This window comes from Haematobia irritans, chromosome 3 (assembly GCF_050003625.1).
Source record: "Haematobia irritans isolate KBUSLIRL chromosome 3, ASM5000362v1, whole genome shotgun sequence".
NCBI lineage: Eukaryota > Metazoa > Arthropoda > Insecta > Diptera > Muscidae > Haematobia > Haematobia irritans.
In genome coordinates, this window is record NC_134399.1 from 77,057,426 (window position 1) to 77,075,675 (window position 18,250).

Here is an 18,250-nt window from a genome sequence, read left to right on the forward strand (position 1 = left end):
GTTTTGAAAAACGCTTACCTATAAAACTTGCACAAATCATAGAATACTAGTTGAAAAGCCCGTCAAACGACGGTCGAAAAAACAAATTGTTTTTGTTCTCTCACCACAAATATCATTTTTGGAAAATGTCTTTCTGATTTTTATGTGTGTTTGTTGTTCTTTTTGTGAACATGACTCGCTTTGTTTGGCGATAGCAATGGCACAAAACCTGCGAAAAGAACCTGCCTAATTCAGCGATGGAAGCACTTGGAGAGTGAAATAAAGAGATATTTCCAAACGTGCATATTCTTTTAAAAATTTTGGTCACCTTGCCAGTTACTCAGGGATGGAAAATACAATTTTTAAGAAAGTACAAAAAAGGTAGTTTTTGAGTGGAAAGGTACTTTTTACTAAATTTCAACAAAAATTTCACTGGAAGATTATTGTCAAGAGACTGAATTTTAAAGAAAATAAAATTTTGCAAAATTTTTCTATAGAAATAAAATTTTGCAAAATTTTTCTATAGAAATAAAATTTTGCAAAAAAATTCTATTGAAAAAAAAAATTGCAAAATTTTTTCTATAGAAATAAAATTTTGGAAAAATTTCCTATAGAAATAAAATTTTTACAAAATTTTCAATTGAAATAAAATTTTGACAAAATTTTCTATAAAAATAAAATTTTGCAAAAATTCTATATAGAAATAAAATTTTGACAACATTTTCTACCGAAATAAAAAATCGATAATATAGAATCGCATTCTTTTTTCGACTAAAACATTCTTGAAGTTCAATAAAATCCGGTTTTTGACTATGTCTTTTACAAAATCGAGATTTTCTTCCCACATGAACATGTCTGTTTTGCCATATTTGTAAAAGACTATTAGCAAATAAGGTTGATAAAGACTTTCTCAAAATATTAAACTATTTTGTCAAAGCTATTGTACCATAAATCTGATATCGACTCAAAAATGTCTACACAAAGGTACTAAATCATTCGCTGGGATACTACGGTACTGACCGGGGTGAAAAAGCATTGAAAAAAGTACTATAGTACTGCATTTTCCATCCCTGCAGTTACTACGTGCTCATCCGAATGTTCATTTTCAACAATGAAAAGATTAAAGACGTATCTTAGAAATTCGACTAGCGAGAGTAGACTCGATGGATTGGCATTAATGTCGGTTCATCGCCGAATAAATGTGCCGACTGAAGAAGTTATTGATTTATTTGCTGTCCAAAAAGCCCGTCAGCTCAATTTAATATTATAAAAATATTGTATACATACCTATGCATAAATAAAATTTTCTACACATGAGATTATATGAATATATATATATATATATATATTTTTAAAGTTGAACCCCCCCGAATTAAAATCCTGGCTACGACCTTGGTCTCTGTCCCAAGAAACGGCCCTATGCCAAATTTGAGGACGATCGGACTTATATTGCGAGCTGTACTTTGTGCACAAAATGACATATACAGACAGACGGACGGACAGGCAGACGGACATCGCTAAATCGACTCAGAATTTAATTCTAAGTCGATCGGTATACTAAAAGATGGGTCTATGACCACTATTTCTTGGCGTTACATACAAATGCACAAACTTATTATACCCTGTACCACAGTAGTGGTGAAGGGTATAAATATTGGATTAATAAATATTTGAAATTAAAAAAAAAAATAAATAAATAAAAAAATACAACGCAACAATGTTGATATTCATATGCCAATATCATGTCATTGGCTTCTTGTTCTTCTTCTCTTAATTATTTCATCGAGATCGTTGACACACACAGCTATTGAGGCAAATACCCATATAAGGTTTGGCATTATTAAATGAATTCACATTTTCCCTAATGATTCTTAACTCTTTGATGAAGCAGAGAAGTGGCGCACTTGTCTTACTAAAATAAATAAACAGAGGGGTACCTGTGTGACAACAATATTTGCTATTGGGCCCCCTCCCACTCCACAAACCAAACTCACAGAAACCACAATCAACCATATTTATTATGACAAAATAAAATTAAAAAAAAAAGAAAAAAAAACAAGAACAAAACGAAGAACTCGTAATGAACAAAGCGACCGTAATTGTCAATGTATCTTGAACATTAGTTCTATCTGTCTGTCCGCCCATTTTGGTGGACGTTCTTCCCTTTTAGAGGGTTTCTATATGAGCTCTCTCTTATGTACTTCATTATCATCAACAATAAATTCAAACGTATTGTTGCCGCAACAATTGTTTGAGATAAGAGCCCTTATACCCCCAAATCCACTCTCCACCGTAGTCTCTTGCTGTATGGAGCGCATCTCAGTGTCCGTCCGCGCAGACGCCCCTACAGTCATAGAGCATTTCAGTTTCATTTAGCTCCAGTCATTGTACCTCAATTGCAAATGTAGACGACAATGGCGGGACAGATAGATTTCATTGCAACCACATGACACATGCTGGCTGGTGGCAGGCTGGTTGGTTGGTTGGTTTGTATGTTCGTTTGCTATTCTCTGGCCAAGTGTTGCACAAAACTTTAGTAATGTGACATGCTGTGATACTGTGCGAGAGCAACATGAATTTGCGGTTATGGTTAAGATCTTCCTGAGAGGTCCATAACAGCATCCTCTCGTATGTGTGTGTGTGTGTATAATTCTCGTCTATGTGGCGACTAATGTTAATGCTAGAGACGTCCAACTACTTATTCCTTGTTGTAAATATCAGAGTTCTAAAGAGATTCCAAGATTGGTAAGGGCCAGGTAAGAGGAATTCAACATAACACGGTGTCTCTTCATTGCTTGTGATATTACGGCACACACATGCACACACACTCATCTCCTCTTTTATGAGGTGTAAATTGAAAATACTTCATTGAATCTCTACAATAAAATCCAACAAGGGGCCAAAGGTATTTAAGCACTCATGACAATGTGCACAGAAAAGAAGCGTGTACTTGAAATTGATACGGCAATGCAATTGACAAAAGTTCAAACACTTTGCAAAAAGATCAAATGTTGCAGTACGGTAATAGGCAAGGCTCTGTAAACGGCGAAACTATATGAGAAAATTGAAAGATTTATTAGTTTTCCCTATTTTGGGAGAAATTTCTATCGAAACATCTGAGTGGAACACGTAGAGGTGGCAGATAGCTCCAATATAGTTTTAGCCCGATTTACACTCATACGACACCAGAGGCTAAAGTTTTACTCCGAGTTATGTGAAATTTCCCACAGGAAATAGAATTAACATTATAAATATGCGTACCAAATTTGATTGAAGTCGGTTCAGATTTAGATATAGCTCCCATATATAGATTTCGCCCGATTTACACTGCTATGGCCCCAGAGGTCAAAGTTTTACACCGTATTAAGTGAAATTTTGTAAAGGGAGGAGAATTAACATTATAAACATGCATATTGAATTTTATTGAAATCGGTTCAGATTTAGATACAGCTCCCATATATACCTTTCGCCCGATTTACACTCAGATGATCACTATAGGTCAAAATTGGTTATAAAATCGCCACTGATAAGTCGAAAACTCGCAAAAATAATTCAAATTACCTATTTAACCTCCTCGACCATACATCAAAAAATTTTCGCAAAACATTCCTCTCCAATTGAGAGGTACTTCAATTTCTCAGATATAAAATTTTGATAAGATTTTCATAGAAATAAAATTTGCCAAAGTTTACTAAAGGACAAATATACGGCCGTATGTTCGGCCAGGCCGAATCTTATGTACCCTACACCATGGATTGCGTAGAAACTTCTACGAAAGACTGTCATCCACCATGGAATCACTTGGGTTGTGTTATCTTAAAACTTCTTAACATCGTTCTATAAATTGTGAGTTAGTCCATACGTGGTATATATTAGACAAAAAAGGTATGTATAGGTAAGTCTAAAATCATTACGAATCGATATGGTCTTTTGCACGGTACGTAGAGAGCCAGAATTGAAATATAGGGGTCGCTTATATATGGGCTATAAAAAATTATGAATTTGATATGGACCAATTTTTGTGTGATTGCGGATCGATTTATCTGAGGGCTATATATAACTATAGACCGATATGGACCTAGTTAGGCATGGTTGTTAACGGCCATATACTAGCACAATGTACCAAATTTCAATTGACTCGAATGAAATTTGCTCCTCCAAGTGGCTCCAAAACCAAATCTCGGGATCGGTTTATATGGAGGCTTTATATAATTAAGAACTGATGGACCACTTTTGGCATGGTTGTTAAATATTATATACTACCACCACGTACCAAATTGAAACCAGATCGGATGAATTTTGCTTCTCCTAAAGGCACCGGAGGTCAAATCTGGGCATCGGTTTATATGGAGGCTATATATAATTATGGACTGATATGAATCAATTCCTGCATGGTTGTTGAATACCATATACTACCATCACGTACTAAATTTCAATCGAATCGGTTGAATTTTGCTCTTCCAAGAGGCTCCGGAGGTCAAATCTGGTGATCGGTTTATATGGGGGCTATATATAATTATGGACCGATGGGGACTAATTCCTGCATGGTTATTAGAAACCATATACTAACATCATGTACCAAATTTCAGTCGGATCGGATGAAATTTGCTTCTCTTAGAGGCTCCGCAATCAAAATCGGATCGGATGAAACTTGCTTCTCTTAGAGGATCCCAAGCCAAATTTGGGGGTCCGTTTATATGGGGGCTATACGTAAAAGTGGACCGATATGGCCCATTTGCAATACCATCCGACCTACATCACTAACAACTACTTGTGCCTAGTTTCAAGTCGATAGCTTGTTTCGTTCGGAAGTCAGCGTGATTTCAACAGACGGACGGACATTCTCAGATCGACTCAGAATTTCACCACGACCCAGGATATATATACTTTATGGGGTCTTAAAGCAATATTTCTATGTGTTACAAACGGAATGACATAGTTAATATACCCCCATCCTGTGGTGGAGGGTATAAAAATTACATTTTGACAAAGTTTTCTATAGAATTAAAATTTTGACAAAATTTTCTATAGAAATAAAATTTTGTTGTTGTTTTGTTTTTTTTTTTTTTTTATACCCTCCATCATAGGATGGGGGTATATTAACATTGTCATTCCGTTTGTAACGCATCGAAATGTTGCTCTAAGACCCCATAAAGTATATATATTCTGGTGGAATTCTGAATCGATCTAAGCATGTCCGTCCGTCCGTCCGTCCGTCTGTTGAAATCACGCTAACTTCCGAACGAAACAAGCTATCGCCTTGAAACTTGGCACAAGTAGTTGTTATCGATGTAGGTCGGATGGTATTGAAAATGGGCCATATCGGTCCACTTTTACGTATAGCCCCCATATAAAGGGACCCTCAGATTTGGCTTGTGGAGCCTCTAACAGAAGCATATTTCATCCGATCCGGCTGACATTTGGTATATGGTGTTGGTATATGGTCTCTAATAACCATGCAAAAATTGGTCCACATCGGTTCATAATTATATATAGCCCCCATATAAACCGATCCCCAGATTTGGCTTGCGGAGCCTAAAAGAGAAGCAAATTTCATACGATCCGGCTGAAATTTGGTACATGGTGTTGGTATATGGTCTCAAACAACCGTGCAAAAATTGGTCCATATCGGTCCTTAATTATATATAGTCCCCATATAAACCAAATTTCCGCCGGATCGGATGAAACTTGCTTCTCTTAGAGGATCCCAAGCCAAATTTGGGGGTCCGTTTATATGGGGGCTATACGTAAAAGTGGACCGATATGGCCCATTTGCAATACCATCCGACCTACATCACTAACAACTACTTGTGCCTAGTTTCAAGTCGATAGCTTGTTTCGTTCGGAAGTTAGCGTGATTTCAACAGACGGACGGACGGACATGCTTAGATCGATTCATAATTCCACAAGAATATATATACTTTATGGGGTCTTAGAGCAATATTTCGATGTGTTATCAATGGTAAGACTTACCATTGATAAACATACACACACCTAATTACATACATATTTGCGTGGTTTCATCAAACCTGTTTGATTGTTTGAACATTTGAGCAATAGAAACCAAAGCTTGCTGGCAATGAATTTCAATTATATCGATCTCTTTTTCTTTGGACCAGCAAAGCATCCGCATTAAGTATTCAAATAATTCTAAACATTTATTTCAGCGAAATAAAATTTATTGATACTTTGTGTTGTTTAAATTAAACCTTTTCTTTTAATTATTCATATTGGTTTTTTAATCAAGAGAATAAATTTCTAAACATATTTTTGTGCCGAAACCCGGGAACTCCGTCGGATTTAATTTTTTTCGTGATTTTTATTGAAATAATTTACTTTTCATAGTTTTTCAATTGGAAAACTTTGTGGTTTGAGTGATTGGTATTCAATCGGTGCACGTGTTTTGATATTGGATCAATTTTTATTCATTCTTTTGTGTTTGAAAGTTTAATTTTTATTGTAACTTTCTGGTTTTTTGATCATTTTCGTGATATTTGCGGAAAATTGAGTGAATCATGAGCGATATTTCGACCTATATTTCGGAGCAACGTGCTTTGCTAAATTTGTTGGCCGGCTATGAGGCTCGTTTTGATGCTAAGGAAATATCGGGTAGGACACGTGGTTATGTTAATGCTTTGGCGCAGAGAATTGATGATATTTTCACAAGATTTGAGTCACAGCATGACACAATTATGCGGCTTATTGAGGAATCCTCAATAAATGTAGACGATGTTCCATATATTTGCGAAGATGTTTATTTTAATTTTTCGGAAATGTATTTCTCCTTTAAAGGGAAATTGATTGACTCTCATGCGGATCCAAATTTAGCACAATCCCCGATAGCGAGCACATTTGTGGCTCATAATGGTCGCTCTGATACTACAATGGGTTGTGACTCAAAACTTCCCAAAATCTCGCTTCCCAAATTCACCGGAGAATATATGGACTGGTTACCATTTCGGGACATATACTTCTCTCTTGTCCACCAAAATGATTCACTAAATAAAATTCAAAAATTTTATTATTTGAGAAGCACCCTCGGTGGTGAGGCTGCAAATCTCATAAGAAATATTTCTGCCACAGAGGCAAATTATGATTCCGCATGGAAGATATTAGAATCTCGTTACCACAACAAACGTATGCTGGTTGGTAACTTGATTTCTAAACTTTTCGGTATACCAAAATCAAGTGGTGAATTCCAATCAATCAAAACATTGCTCGATTCTGCACAAGAGTGCATTTCATCTCTACAGAACCTGGGTTTGGATACCAGGACGTGGGATCCTATTTTGATCCATTTACTCGTTCAGAAACTTGATCTTCAGTCTCGTAGAGATTGGGAGCAATCTTTAAAATCCTCTACGGAATTACCATCGATTTCTGAACTTTTCTCTTTTCTGGAAAGAACTTTCCGGACATTAGAATCCATGACAGACGAGTTCCCCTCTTCTAAACAAACGCCCACTGCGGGTACCAAGAGGAATGGTAAATCCCATTCACAGAATCGAAGGACTTCATGCCATTCTGGCCAAATTTCGAAATCGAATTCTTCTCTTTGCATATTTTGCGAAAAGACTCATAACATCGCAAAATGTTTCAAATTTCTGGCATTGCCGCTTCAGAAGAAAATTAATTTTCTTACTAGCAGAAATGCATGCCAAAATTGTTTTGTGGTTGGGCATGACCCAAGAAGTTGCAAATCTCCATTTCGTTGCATAACATGCAAAAAGCAGCACCACACGGTGTTACATCCCGATGAGTCTACGAACGGAACAGATACTACACCCGGCATACTCCCTGTTGCTGATCAAGTCACTTCGCATGGTGTACAAACATTCCATACTGTTCTGCTTTATACCATAAGACTGAACGTCATGACAAGTCGTGGGAGATTTACCTTGAGGGCGTTATTAGACCCAGGATCTCAAGGTAGTCTGATTTCTGAGTCGACTGTTCAACTTCTTGGTCTTGACAAAGTACGATCTCGATGTCGAGTTATTGGCATCGGGGAAGGCAGTGAGAATATATCGAAATATTCTGTTGAGCTTGACTTGTACACAAGAAAACAAGAACTAGTAATGTCTTGTACAGCCCTTGTTCTTCCAAATTTATCGTCATATATTCCACACCCTTCATCTAGGAATATTGAGCTTCCAAATATCCATATGGATAATCTAGCTGATCCTTATTTTTATCAAGCTGATTCCATCGACTTACTTCTTGGGGCAGACATTTGTTCAAGGATAAAAATCCCAACCGAGTCCTTTGTACATAATGATTTGTTCTTTCAGAACACTCATTTTGGTTGGGTGTTTTCTGGTCCAAACACTTCATTATCTTTTCATCGAATTCATATTCATAATGTGAATTTGGATAACATCCTCAGATCCTTTTGGGAGCAAGAAGAGATTCCTTCAGTGAGGAAACTTACAAGTGAGGAAGTTGCTTGTGAACAATTATTTGAGGAAACCACTACAAGGACAGAAAGTGGTCGGTATGTGGTTAAATTACCATTTAAATCTATCCTGAGGGACGGTTCATCCCCAGTGCTTAATAATAATGTCCTCAATGCTTTTAGACGATTGAGACATTTGGAGATTTCATTCTCCAAGAATCCTTTGTTTTGCGAAAGTTATAGGAAATTCAGGGAATACGAAAGTTTAGGACACATGACAAAAGTTGGTATATACCCCAAAGATGTGTCGCAAAATTCGTACTTTCTTCCACATCACGGAGTTTTGAAGGAAAACAGTACCACGACGAAATTGCGAGTGGTTTTTGATGGCAGTAGCCACTTAAAAGACTTCACGTCTTTGAACGAAGAGCTCGCACCTGGACCTGCCCTTCAAAATGACAAATAGATGTCTGTCCGGAGCATAGGAAATTTCAGCAAATTTTGTGGCGTCATGATCCATTTGATGAAATTTCGATTTACGAACTTAATACTGTAACGTATGGTACATCTTCGGCCCCTTACCTGGCTATACGTGTATTGCGACAATTAGCTCAGGATTTTGGCCACGAATTTTCCGAGGCAGCTCAAATTCTTGTACATGACTCTTATGTTGATGATATAATTTCTGGTTCTGATTGCTTGGAGAATGCAATTCCATTGTACAATGATTTATGCACCCTCTTGAATAAGGGAGGTTGTAATCTGCGTAAATGGATTACAAACTCCAAAGAACTTTTGCACAAAATACCAGAAGGACATAGAGAGTCATCGGTGACATTGAATTTTGACAGAGATAATGTCGTTAGGACTCTTGGCATTGAGTGGAACACAAATAGTGACACTTTTTCTTTTAAAGTGAATCTGGATGAAAATCCAATTATTTCCAAACGAAAAATTCTGTCCGAATCCGCACGACTCTATGACCCGTTGGGTTGGTTAACACCAACCACCGTTGTAGCCAAATCTTTGTTCAAAGAACTGTGGGAACGTGGCATAGACTGGGATGATAAAGTCCCACAGGACATTGAGGATCGCTGGCTTAGGCATAGACACTCCTTATCCAAATTGTCCGATTTGAGTATCCCCAGATGGTTGCAGTGGTGCCGTACTTCTCAGACAGAATTGCATTGCTTCTGCGATGCTTCTACTACCGCATATGCTGCAGTAGTTTATATACGAATCACGACAATCAATGATATTTTCATTAATATGCTCCAAGCTAAATCGAAAGTGTCACCAATTAAAACCGTTTCCATTCCAAGATTAGAGCTCTGCGCTGCTGTTCTTGGAGCTAAATTGACACAGAAGATAAAAGAGTCTCTAGTAGATTTGAATGTGGACGGTATTTTCTATTGGAGTGACAGTTCCACTGTTTTGAGCTGGGTCCGTAAAACTCCTTCGAATTGGACAGTTTACGTAGCTAATCGTGTAGCTGACCTACAGCGCATGACCAACCCAATTCAATGGAGATATGTTCCATCTGCGTTGAACCCTGCTGACTGTGCATCTAGAGGTGTTCTAGCAGAGGAATTAATTGAGAATCAGGTTTGGTGGTACGGCCCATCTTTTCTATATAAGTCCAAGTCTTCATGGCCAGAAAACCTCCCGAATCTGAACACATCGGAGGAGAAAAGATGTGCAAGAGTTTGTGTTAATTCTGCATCAAGAAAGTCATACCCTGAGATACTCACAAGATTCTCGAAACTACATACTTTACTACGTGTAATTGCATTATGCCTACGCTTTTGTCACAATTGCAAAGATTCTAGACATAGGGTCACCGGCTCTTTATCGGTTGGTGATGTCAATAGGGCCATGCGTATATTGGTGAAATTATCTCAGGAAATAGATTTTCCTGAGGAAATGTCAAGACTTTCGTCTGACCAAATAATCACCTATAGCCCCATTTTGAAGCTTATGCCATTTTTAGATGACAATGGCATAATTCGTGTTGGAGGACGTCTACATGACTCCAATTATCCATACGATTTGAAACATCCTTGTATTTTGGCCAAATCCAACCCATTGTCTACTCTAATTATACTGGATGCACACGAAAATACTTTGCATGGCGGCGTCACACTGACAATGTCCTACGTGAACAGGAAATTTTGGATAGTTTCTGGCAATGTTTTAGCGAAACGCATTATTCACAAGTGCATGACGTGCTTTCGATATATGGCAAGGACTTCCAAGCAGATAATGGGTAATTTACCTCGGGCTGGGTTGAACATAACACGCCCCTTCAGACACAGTGGTGTCGACTATGCCGGCCCTATATCAATTAAAATGTCATCTTTACGTTCTGCTGTTGTCTCGAAAGGATACATATGTTTATTTGTGTGTATGGTGACCAAAGCCATACATTTAGAGGCGGTTTCAAATCTAACTACTAGTGCTTTTCTAGCCGCTTTTAAACGGTTTGTATCCCGTCGAGGCCAATGTAGTGATCTTTATTCCGATTGCGGCACCAACTTTGTTGGGGCCTCAAAGGAACTACAGGTTCTACATAACGAAAATCAGAAATCCCTGCCTGAAGAGCTTCGCCATGCTCTGAATCTTAAATGTACCACTTGGCATTTTATTCCTCCTGCTTCCCCCAATTTTGGTGGTCTTTGGGAAGCAGGTGTGAAGTCGGTTAAATTTCATTTGAAACGTTTAATAAATGACCGAATTTTGAATTTCGAGGAGTTGGGAACACTTCTTTGTCAAATCGAGAGTTGTTTAAATTCTCGCCCATTATGTCCTTTGTCGCCCGATCCTTCTAGCTTTGAAGCACTCACCCCAGCGCATTTTTTATTAGGTGAACCAACGACATGTCTACAAGACGAATGTTTGCTGGATACAAAACCCGACTTGCTGAGCCGATGGAAAACTGTGGAGAAGCTAAAACAACATTTCTGGAAACGATGGCGAAATGAATATTTGAATCGCCTCCAAGCTCGCCCCAAATGGCTTAAAAGCGAAAATGAACCCAAAATCGGCGATCTTGTTCTTGTTGTAGATGATCGCTGTGGTCCAGGACAATGGTTGCTTGGTCGCGTGGAGAATATTCATCCAGGTCCTGATGGCCTTATAAGGGTGGTATCAGTTCTTTTAAAAAACAAAATAATAAAAAGACCAATATCTAAAATATGTTTACTTCCAGAAAATACGGCACAAAACGACATTAAGTCCAGTAATACGGAAACCAGTAATCTCCAGTAATATACTACTCACCTCATTGGTCACCACTCACTCATGAGGATAAAATATGGATGGGGCCTAGTTAATACGCTGTGAGTCGGAGCATAGCGGAGGAAAACCTCAACTAAAATTCTCCCAACGATAGGCCATCCTATTTTATTCTTTATACTGGTTCAAGAACTGTCGTCCTTAGGGGGGAGAATGTTGGCAAATCATTAATCATCACTCATAAACCATCATCACCATTGAAACATTCAATTTATACAATTTTATTTATTAGTACTAAATTTAAAACTTTTCATTATATTTCATTATTCTTTCTATATAATTGTTAATTACTACAATGTACCTATTAAAATGATCTACACTATTTGCATTTCATTCATACTCAACTACCTTCGCCACCACTTTTCTGTTCCCTATTTGTTTTTTTTTTAATATTCCCAGCTTTGCACATTAAATTGCAATCTACTTGGGAATGCAGAATATTAGGAAGTAGATGAGTATGAATGAATTACAAATGTTCAATCAATCGATACCGCGCTGTATGTTTATCAATGGTAAGACTTACCACCTAATTACATACATATTTGCGTGGGTGCATCAATCGTTGCAGCAACAATTGCCCGATGGTTTGATCAAACCTGTTTGATTGTTTGAACATTTGAGCAATAGAAACCAAAGCTTGCTGGCAATGAATTTCAATTATATCGATCTCTTTTTCTTTGGACCAGCAAAGCATCCACATTAAGTATTCAAATAATTCTAAACATTTATTTCAGCGAAATAAAATTTATTGATACTTTGTGTTGTTTAAATTGAACCTTTTCTTTTAATTATTCATATTGGTTTTTTAATCAAGAGAATAAATTTCTAAACACACCCCATATAAAACGTTCTCCAGATTTGACATCTGAAGCCTCTTGGAGGAGCAAAATTCATCCGATCCGGTTCAAATTAGGAACGTGGTGTTAGTATATGGTCGCTAACAACCATACCAAAATTGGTCCAATCACACAAAAATTGGTCCATATCGGTTCATAATCATGGTTGCCACTAGAGCCAAAAATAATCTACCAAAATTTTATTTCTAGAGAAAATTTTGTCAAAATTTTATTTCTAGAGAAAGTTTTGTTAAAATTTTATTCGGTTCATAATAAAATTTTCATCATTGTCAAAATTTTATTTCTATAGAAAATTTTGTCAAAATTTTATTTCTATAGAAGATTTTGTTCAAATTTTATTCGGTTCATAATCATGGTTGCCACTCGAGCCAAAAATAATCTACCAAGATTTTATTTCTATAGAAAATTTTGTCAAAAGTTTATTTCTATAGAAAATTTTGTCAAAAGTTTATTTCTATAGAAAATTTTGTTAAAATTTTATTTCTATAGAAAATTTTGTCAAAATTTTTATTTCTATAGAAAATTTTGTGAAAATTTTATTTCTGTAGAAAATTTTGTCAAAATTTTATGTCTACTTTGTCAAACTGAATTATATACGTATTGGATCCATCTTTTTTGATTTAATATATACCACGTATGGACTTACATCAATTTAGAAGATGGTGTTAGGAGGTTTTAAGATACCTTGCCATCGGCAAGCGTTACCGCAGCTTAAGTAATTCGATTCCTGATGGCAGTGTTTAGAAGATGTTTCTACGCAATCCATTGGGAGCCACCGTGGTGCAATGGTTAGCATGCCCGCCTTGCATACACAAGGTCGTGGGTTCGATTCCTGCTTCGACCGAACACCAAAAAGTTTTTCAGCGGTGGATTATCCCACCTCAGTAATGCTGGTGACATTTCTGAGGGTTTCAAAGCTTCTCTAAGTGGTTTCACTGCAATGTGGAACGCCGTTAGGACTCGGCTATAAAAAGGAGGTCCGTTGTCATTGAGCTTAACATGGAATCGGGCAGCACTCAGTGATAAGAGAGAAGTTCACCAATGTGGTATCACAATGGACTGAATAGTGTAAGTGAGCCTGATACATCAGGCTGCCACCAAACCTAACCTAACCTACGCAATCCATGATGGAGGGTACATAAGCTTCGGCCTGGCCGAACTTACGGCCGTATATACTTGTGTTTTTTTTTTATTTCAGCTTAAAACAATACAAGTGTAGCTTAACCAACAGTGGAAAAGAATGTTTGTCAAATTTATTTGGGCAAAGCCCTATAGACTGCAAGATGGTTGGATGGGCGCACGTTTTGGAATTACCACATTCCTCATCACCATCCTCTACTTGCAGCAAAACTATCAACCAATGATCAGAATAAATTCAGGCAGTTCATTAAAGCCAACAATAAACCACACTTGAACCTTCCGAAAAAAGGCTTTACATTGGTAGCTGGCTTATGCCGAAATAAATTCGTACAAACATCTCTCTTTTCCTTTGCCACCATCAAATCATCGATTTGAGTGAAGTTGGCTGTGTTCTATTTTGAGTAGAGGATGCTGATGAGGAATGTGGTAATTCCGAAACGTGCGTCCATCCAACCATCTTGCAGTCTATAGGGCTTTGCCCAAATAAATTTGACAAACATTCTTTTCCTCTGTTGGTTAAGCTACACTTGTAGTTTAGTCAATGTATGGTTTTAAGCTGAAATAAAAAAAAAAAACAACAATGATTAAAGAACAAAAACCAACAATAACAAAACAAAACGAATGAAAGAAACCAATTGTTGATAAAACTTTCTATAGAAGTAAAATTTTGACAAAATTTTCTATAGAAAAATAATTTTACAAAGGTTTTTATAGAAATAAAATTTTTATAGAAATGACAATTTGACAAAACTTTCTATAGAAATAAAATTTAGACAACATTTTCAATAGAAATAAAATTTTGACAAAATTTTCTGTAGAAATTAAATTTTGACAAAATTTGCTATAAATATAAAATTGTGACAAAATTTGCTATAGAAATAAAATTTGACAACACTTTTGATAAAAATAAAATTTTGACAACATTTTCTTTATAAAAAAATAAAAAAAATATAATAAAATTTTGGCAAAATTTTACTTTTTTTTTTAAATAAAATTTCCTATAGAAATAAAATTTTGACAAAATCAACTTCTTTAAAATTTTAATTTTTGTATTATTTTATTCGATTCATTGTGAATGAGTTCCCTCTTTTTGTAGATGTAGTTTCGTTGTTGGTACATGCTAGAATCATTAAAACATTTAAAATACGATACATTTACAATTCAAGGGATATTGATACACCCAAAAAATTGTCGCTAATAGGAAGATTTTTTTTAACGGAACACAAAAATTTTATCAAAATCTTCAACAAAAAAAAAAAAAAAACAAAAACAACAAAAAAATACTTTTTTAAGCTGGTAAATTAGATTTTTGCATTATTTTATACGATCCATTGTGAATGAGTTTCCTCTTTTTGTAGATGTAGTTTCGTTGTTGGTACATGCTATAATCATAAAAAAAAAATTTGAAATACGACACATTTACAATTCAAGGGATATTGATATACCAAAAAAATTGTCGCTAATATGTTTTTTTAACGGAACACAAAAATTTTATCAAAATCTTCAAAAAAAATATTTTTTTTTTAAGTTGGTAAATTTGATTTTTTCATTATTTTATACGATCCATTGTGAATGAGTTTCCTCTTTTTGTAGATGTAGTTTCGTTGTTGGTACATGCTAGAATCATTAAAACATTTAAAATACGACACATTTACAATTCAAGGGATATTGATACACCAAAAAAATTGTCGCTAATAGGATTTTTTTTAACGGAACACAAAAATTTTATCAAAATCTTCAAAACAAAAAATATTTTTTTAAGTTGGTAAATTTGATTTTTGCATTATTTTACACGATCCATTGTGAATGAGTTTCCTCTTTTTGTAGATGTAGTTTCGTTGTTGGTACATGCTAGAATCATTAAAACATTTAAAGTACGACACATTTACAATTCAAGAGATATTGATACACCCAAAAAATTGTCGCTAATAGGAAGATTTTTTTTTAACGGAACACAAAAATGTTATCCAAAAAAAAAAATATTTTTTTAAGTTGGTAAATTTGATTTTTGCATTATTTTATAGATCCATTGTGAATCAGTTTCCTCTTTTTGTAGATGTAGTTTCGTTGTTGGTACATGCTAGAATCATTAAAACATTTAAAGTACGACACATTTACAATTCAAGAGATATTGATACACCCAAAAAATTGTCGCTAATAGGAAGATTTTTTTTCAAAAAAAAAAAAAAACAAAAAAAAAATATTTTTTTTTTTTTTTAGTTGGTAGATTTGATTTTTCGTTTGGCTTGAGGTCATGATAAATGAAAAATGCCGGTGTAATTACTTTTCATTTTTTAATATTGAAATATTGCTATTTCGGATATTTCGATACACCTTCGGTGATTATCTTCAGCGAAATATTATCTATAAAATATCAGCTATCTTACTTATTCGTATGTTTGTGTCTTTGTATACGATTTCTGTAAATCTGTGCACAGTGATCTGTGTCGGTTTTGTAATTCATGCGTTCGTCAGTGGGAGTATTTATTATATGTAACATCTCCAATGTGTATCTTCTCCTAGTATTTTCTTCCGTCGTCAGTATTTTAACATTCTTGAAATTTGCTATGAGTCCTGTAGTCGTGCAATGTGCTGCAAGGGCCGTTTTTTGTTCTAGGGGCTTGTCTTTAATCTTTTGGACAGAAAGTCTAGTTTTCAATTTGGTTCTGGTATTGCCAACATAAGACATTGGACATGGATTGGTTTCGTCCCCATCACATTTTATTTAGTATACCACATTCGATTTGTCTTCCATTTTTATCTTGGTTTTAGTTCTGCTAAATAGCTAATTTTTCGTCCTGTTATACATTTGCGCTAATTTGTAGTTATCCTTTTTGTAAATATTTGATTTTTCAAATCTTTCGGAAAACCCCGGTACATATGTAGTCTTTTTGAAAAACATGGATGTGGCTTCTTGTTTGTTGTGATTCTTATTCCCTTTATTTTTCACGTATTTTTGGAAATCACTGATTGTGTCATTGGGAAATTTATGGTAAAATTTTCTTCAAAGTTTGGTATATTATTTTTGGCACGAGTGGCAACCGTGCCCGGAATCAATACCAAAATCCTTAAAGGAGAGGTCACAGTCTTTAGATCCAAGTAAACTTTTTTGAGTGTAGCTTAATTTCTAGGTTACCGTCATGTTTCCACTTCCAGTCCAAGTTGAAGAATTACACCGTACTTATTTGTTAAGGCCTTTGGCTACGATTCCATCAGGCCCAACCTTATTCCATTTGTTAGGTAGTTGCTCAAACATTTATGTGATAATGAAATTTGAGCATACATGCTACACTTTAGAATTTCTCATTGTTAAATGTTGTTCTATTAACTAATTTGCCGTATGATCTCATATAGAGGACGTGTTGTTATGAAGCATTTCTGTTTGCTTTTTCACTCGGGACTTTTGTTCGTTGTTATGGTAGCAGGAATTTCATGTTGCACCTCGCTGATGTAATGCAATGCATTGCAATTGCTGCTGCTGTTGTGTGAGAGTGTGCGTGTGTTAATACGAGTGTGTGTGTGTACTTTTGTAAAAACAGCTGCAAAGTGTTAATTACTTCAATAAGACCTTGTAGCGGCAAAGTCTATAGAGTAGAGAAGTCGTATGGAATTGGAAAGCATCCAGTCATCAGGCTAAAAATCCGCATTTAAAGAACCTAGAATGGCTGATTGTTTGTTTGATTGCTCTGGTGGACAGACAAGAAAACTATGACTCGACAAATGCTACAATGGATGGACGACGGCAGGGCTGACTAGTCACGCATGCAAGAATGCATTTATGCTTGCTTCGATGCATACAAGTCATCCGTTTAGAAATCCATAAAATAACAACAAGTGCGGCAAAACTCAAATTTATTGTACCTCCGTTCCCCGGCTTCTCGTTGTGATCGACAACGACTACGAGGCCCAGAAGGGATCATAAAATGTCTTCACACAAAAGACATCAATTCCTCACGTAGCACTCGCTTAAAAATGGATCACAAATTATGTGCTCCTTTACATTTGCTTCAGACATTGTGACGAAAGGTCGTAAAGTGCCACATCATCTGCCTATGAAACGAAATTAAATTTTCAGAAATTGCCACAAGATTACCACATTGAAAATCTTTCGATTCATTCTTAAAACTTAAAGCCAATGACATTTGAGGAAAAACAAAGACCTCAGAAAATGCACATTTATTGTTAACAATAAAAGCAAAAAACTCTATTAAATTTCTATACGCTCTAGTGCGGAGTACATTTTGGTTATTTTATTAAGTGGTAAATAATTGTTGACGGAAATGCTGGAAATTATAGGGTGCTAAAATCTCCACTATATCCATATATAGTGGGAAAATGTTTTTTAACAGATTTCTAAATGGTTTGTTGTGTTCATAAACAATTTAATTAATTTTAACAGTTTCATAAATAAAAAAATAATGTGTGTTAATAAATAATTTAAAATTACCAAACCATGATATTGTTACCAATAAAAGATCTATTTGATTGTAAAGCTCATTTCTCTCCAAAAACACTAGAGAAAATGGAAAATAGAACAACGACGGTATCGCATTGCCACAGTTGGTAGACTACTACCAAAAATGGT

At 35.6% G+C, this 18,250-nt stretch overlaps 1 protein-coding gene across 1 annotated transcript; it reads left to right on the forward strand.

Moving 5' to 3' along the window:
* Positions 1-6,494: 6,494 nt before the first annotated feature.
* LOC142231000 (uncharacterized) lies at positions 6,495-11,641 on the forward strand. The gene is made up of 2 exons (XM_075301618.1): positions 6,495-8,788; positions 8,860-11,641. Exons 1-2 carry the CDS (start codon positions 6,495-6,497, stop codon positions 11,639-11,641), a joined length of 5,076 nt encoding a protein of 1,691 aa, XP_075157733.1.
* The last annotated feature ends 6,609 nt before the right edge of the window (positions 11,642-18,250 follow it).

Excerpts from the sequence above, each read along its gene's own strand:
- LOC142231000 (XM_075301618.1), top strand. The coding sequence starts at position 6,495 with ATGAGCGATATTTCGACCTATATTTCGGAGCAACGTGCTTTGCTAAAT. Across the intron at positions 8,789-8,859 it reads AGCCACTTAAAAGACTTCAC|GAAATTTCAGCAAATTTTGT; the intron begins GTCTTTGAACGA and ends TCCGGAGCATAG.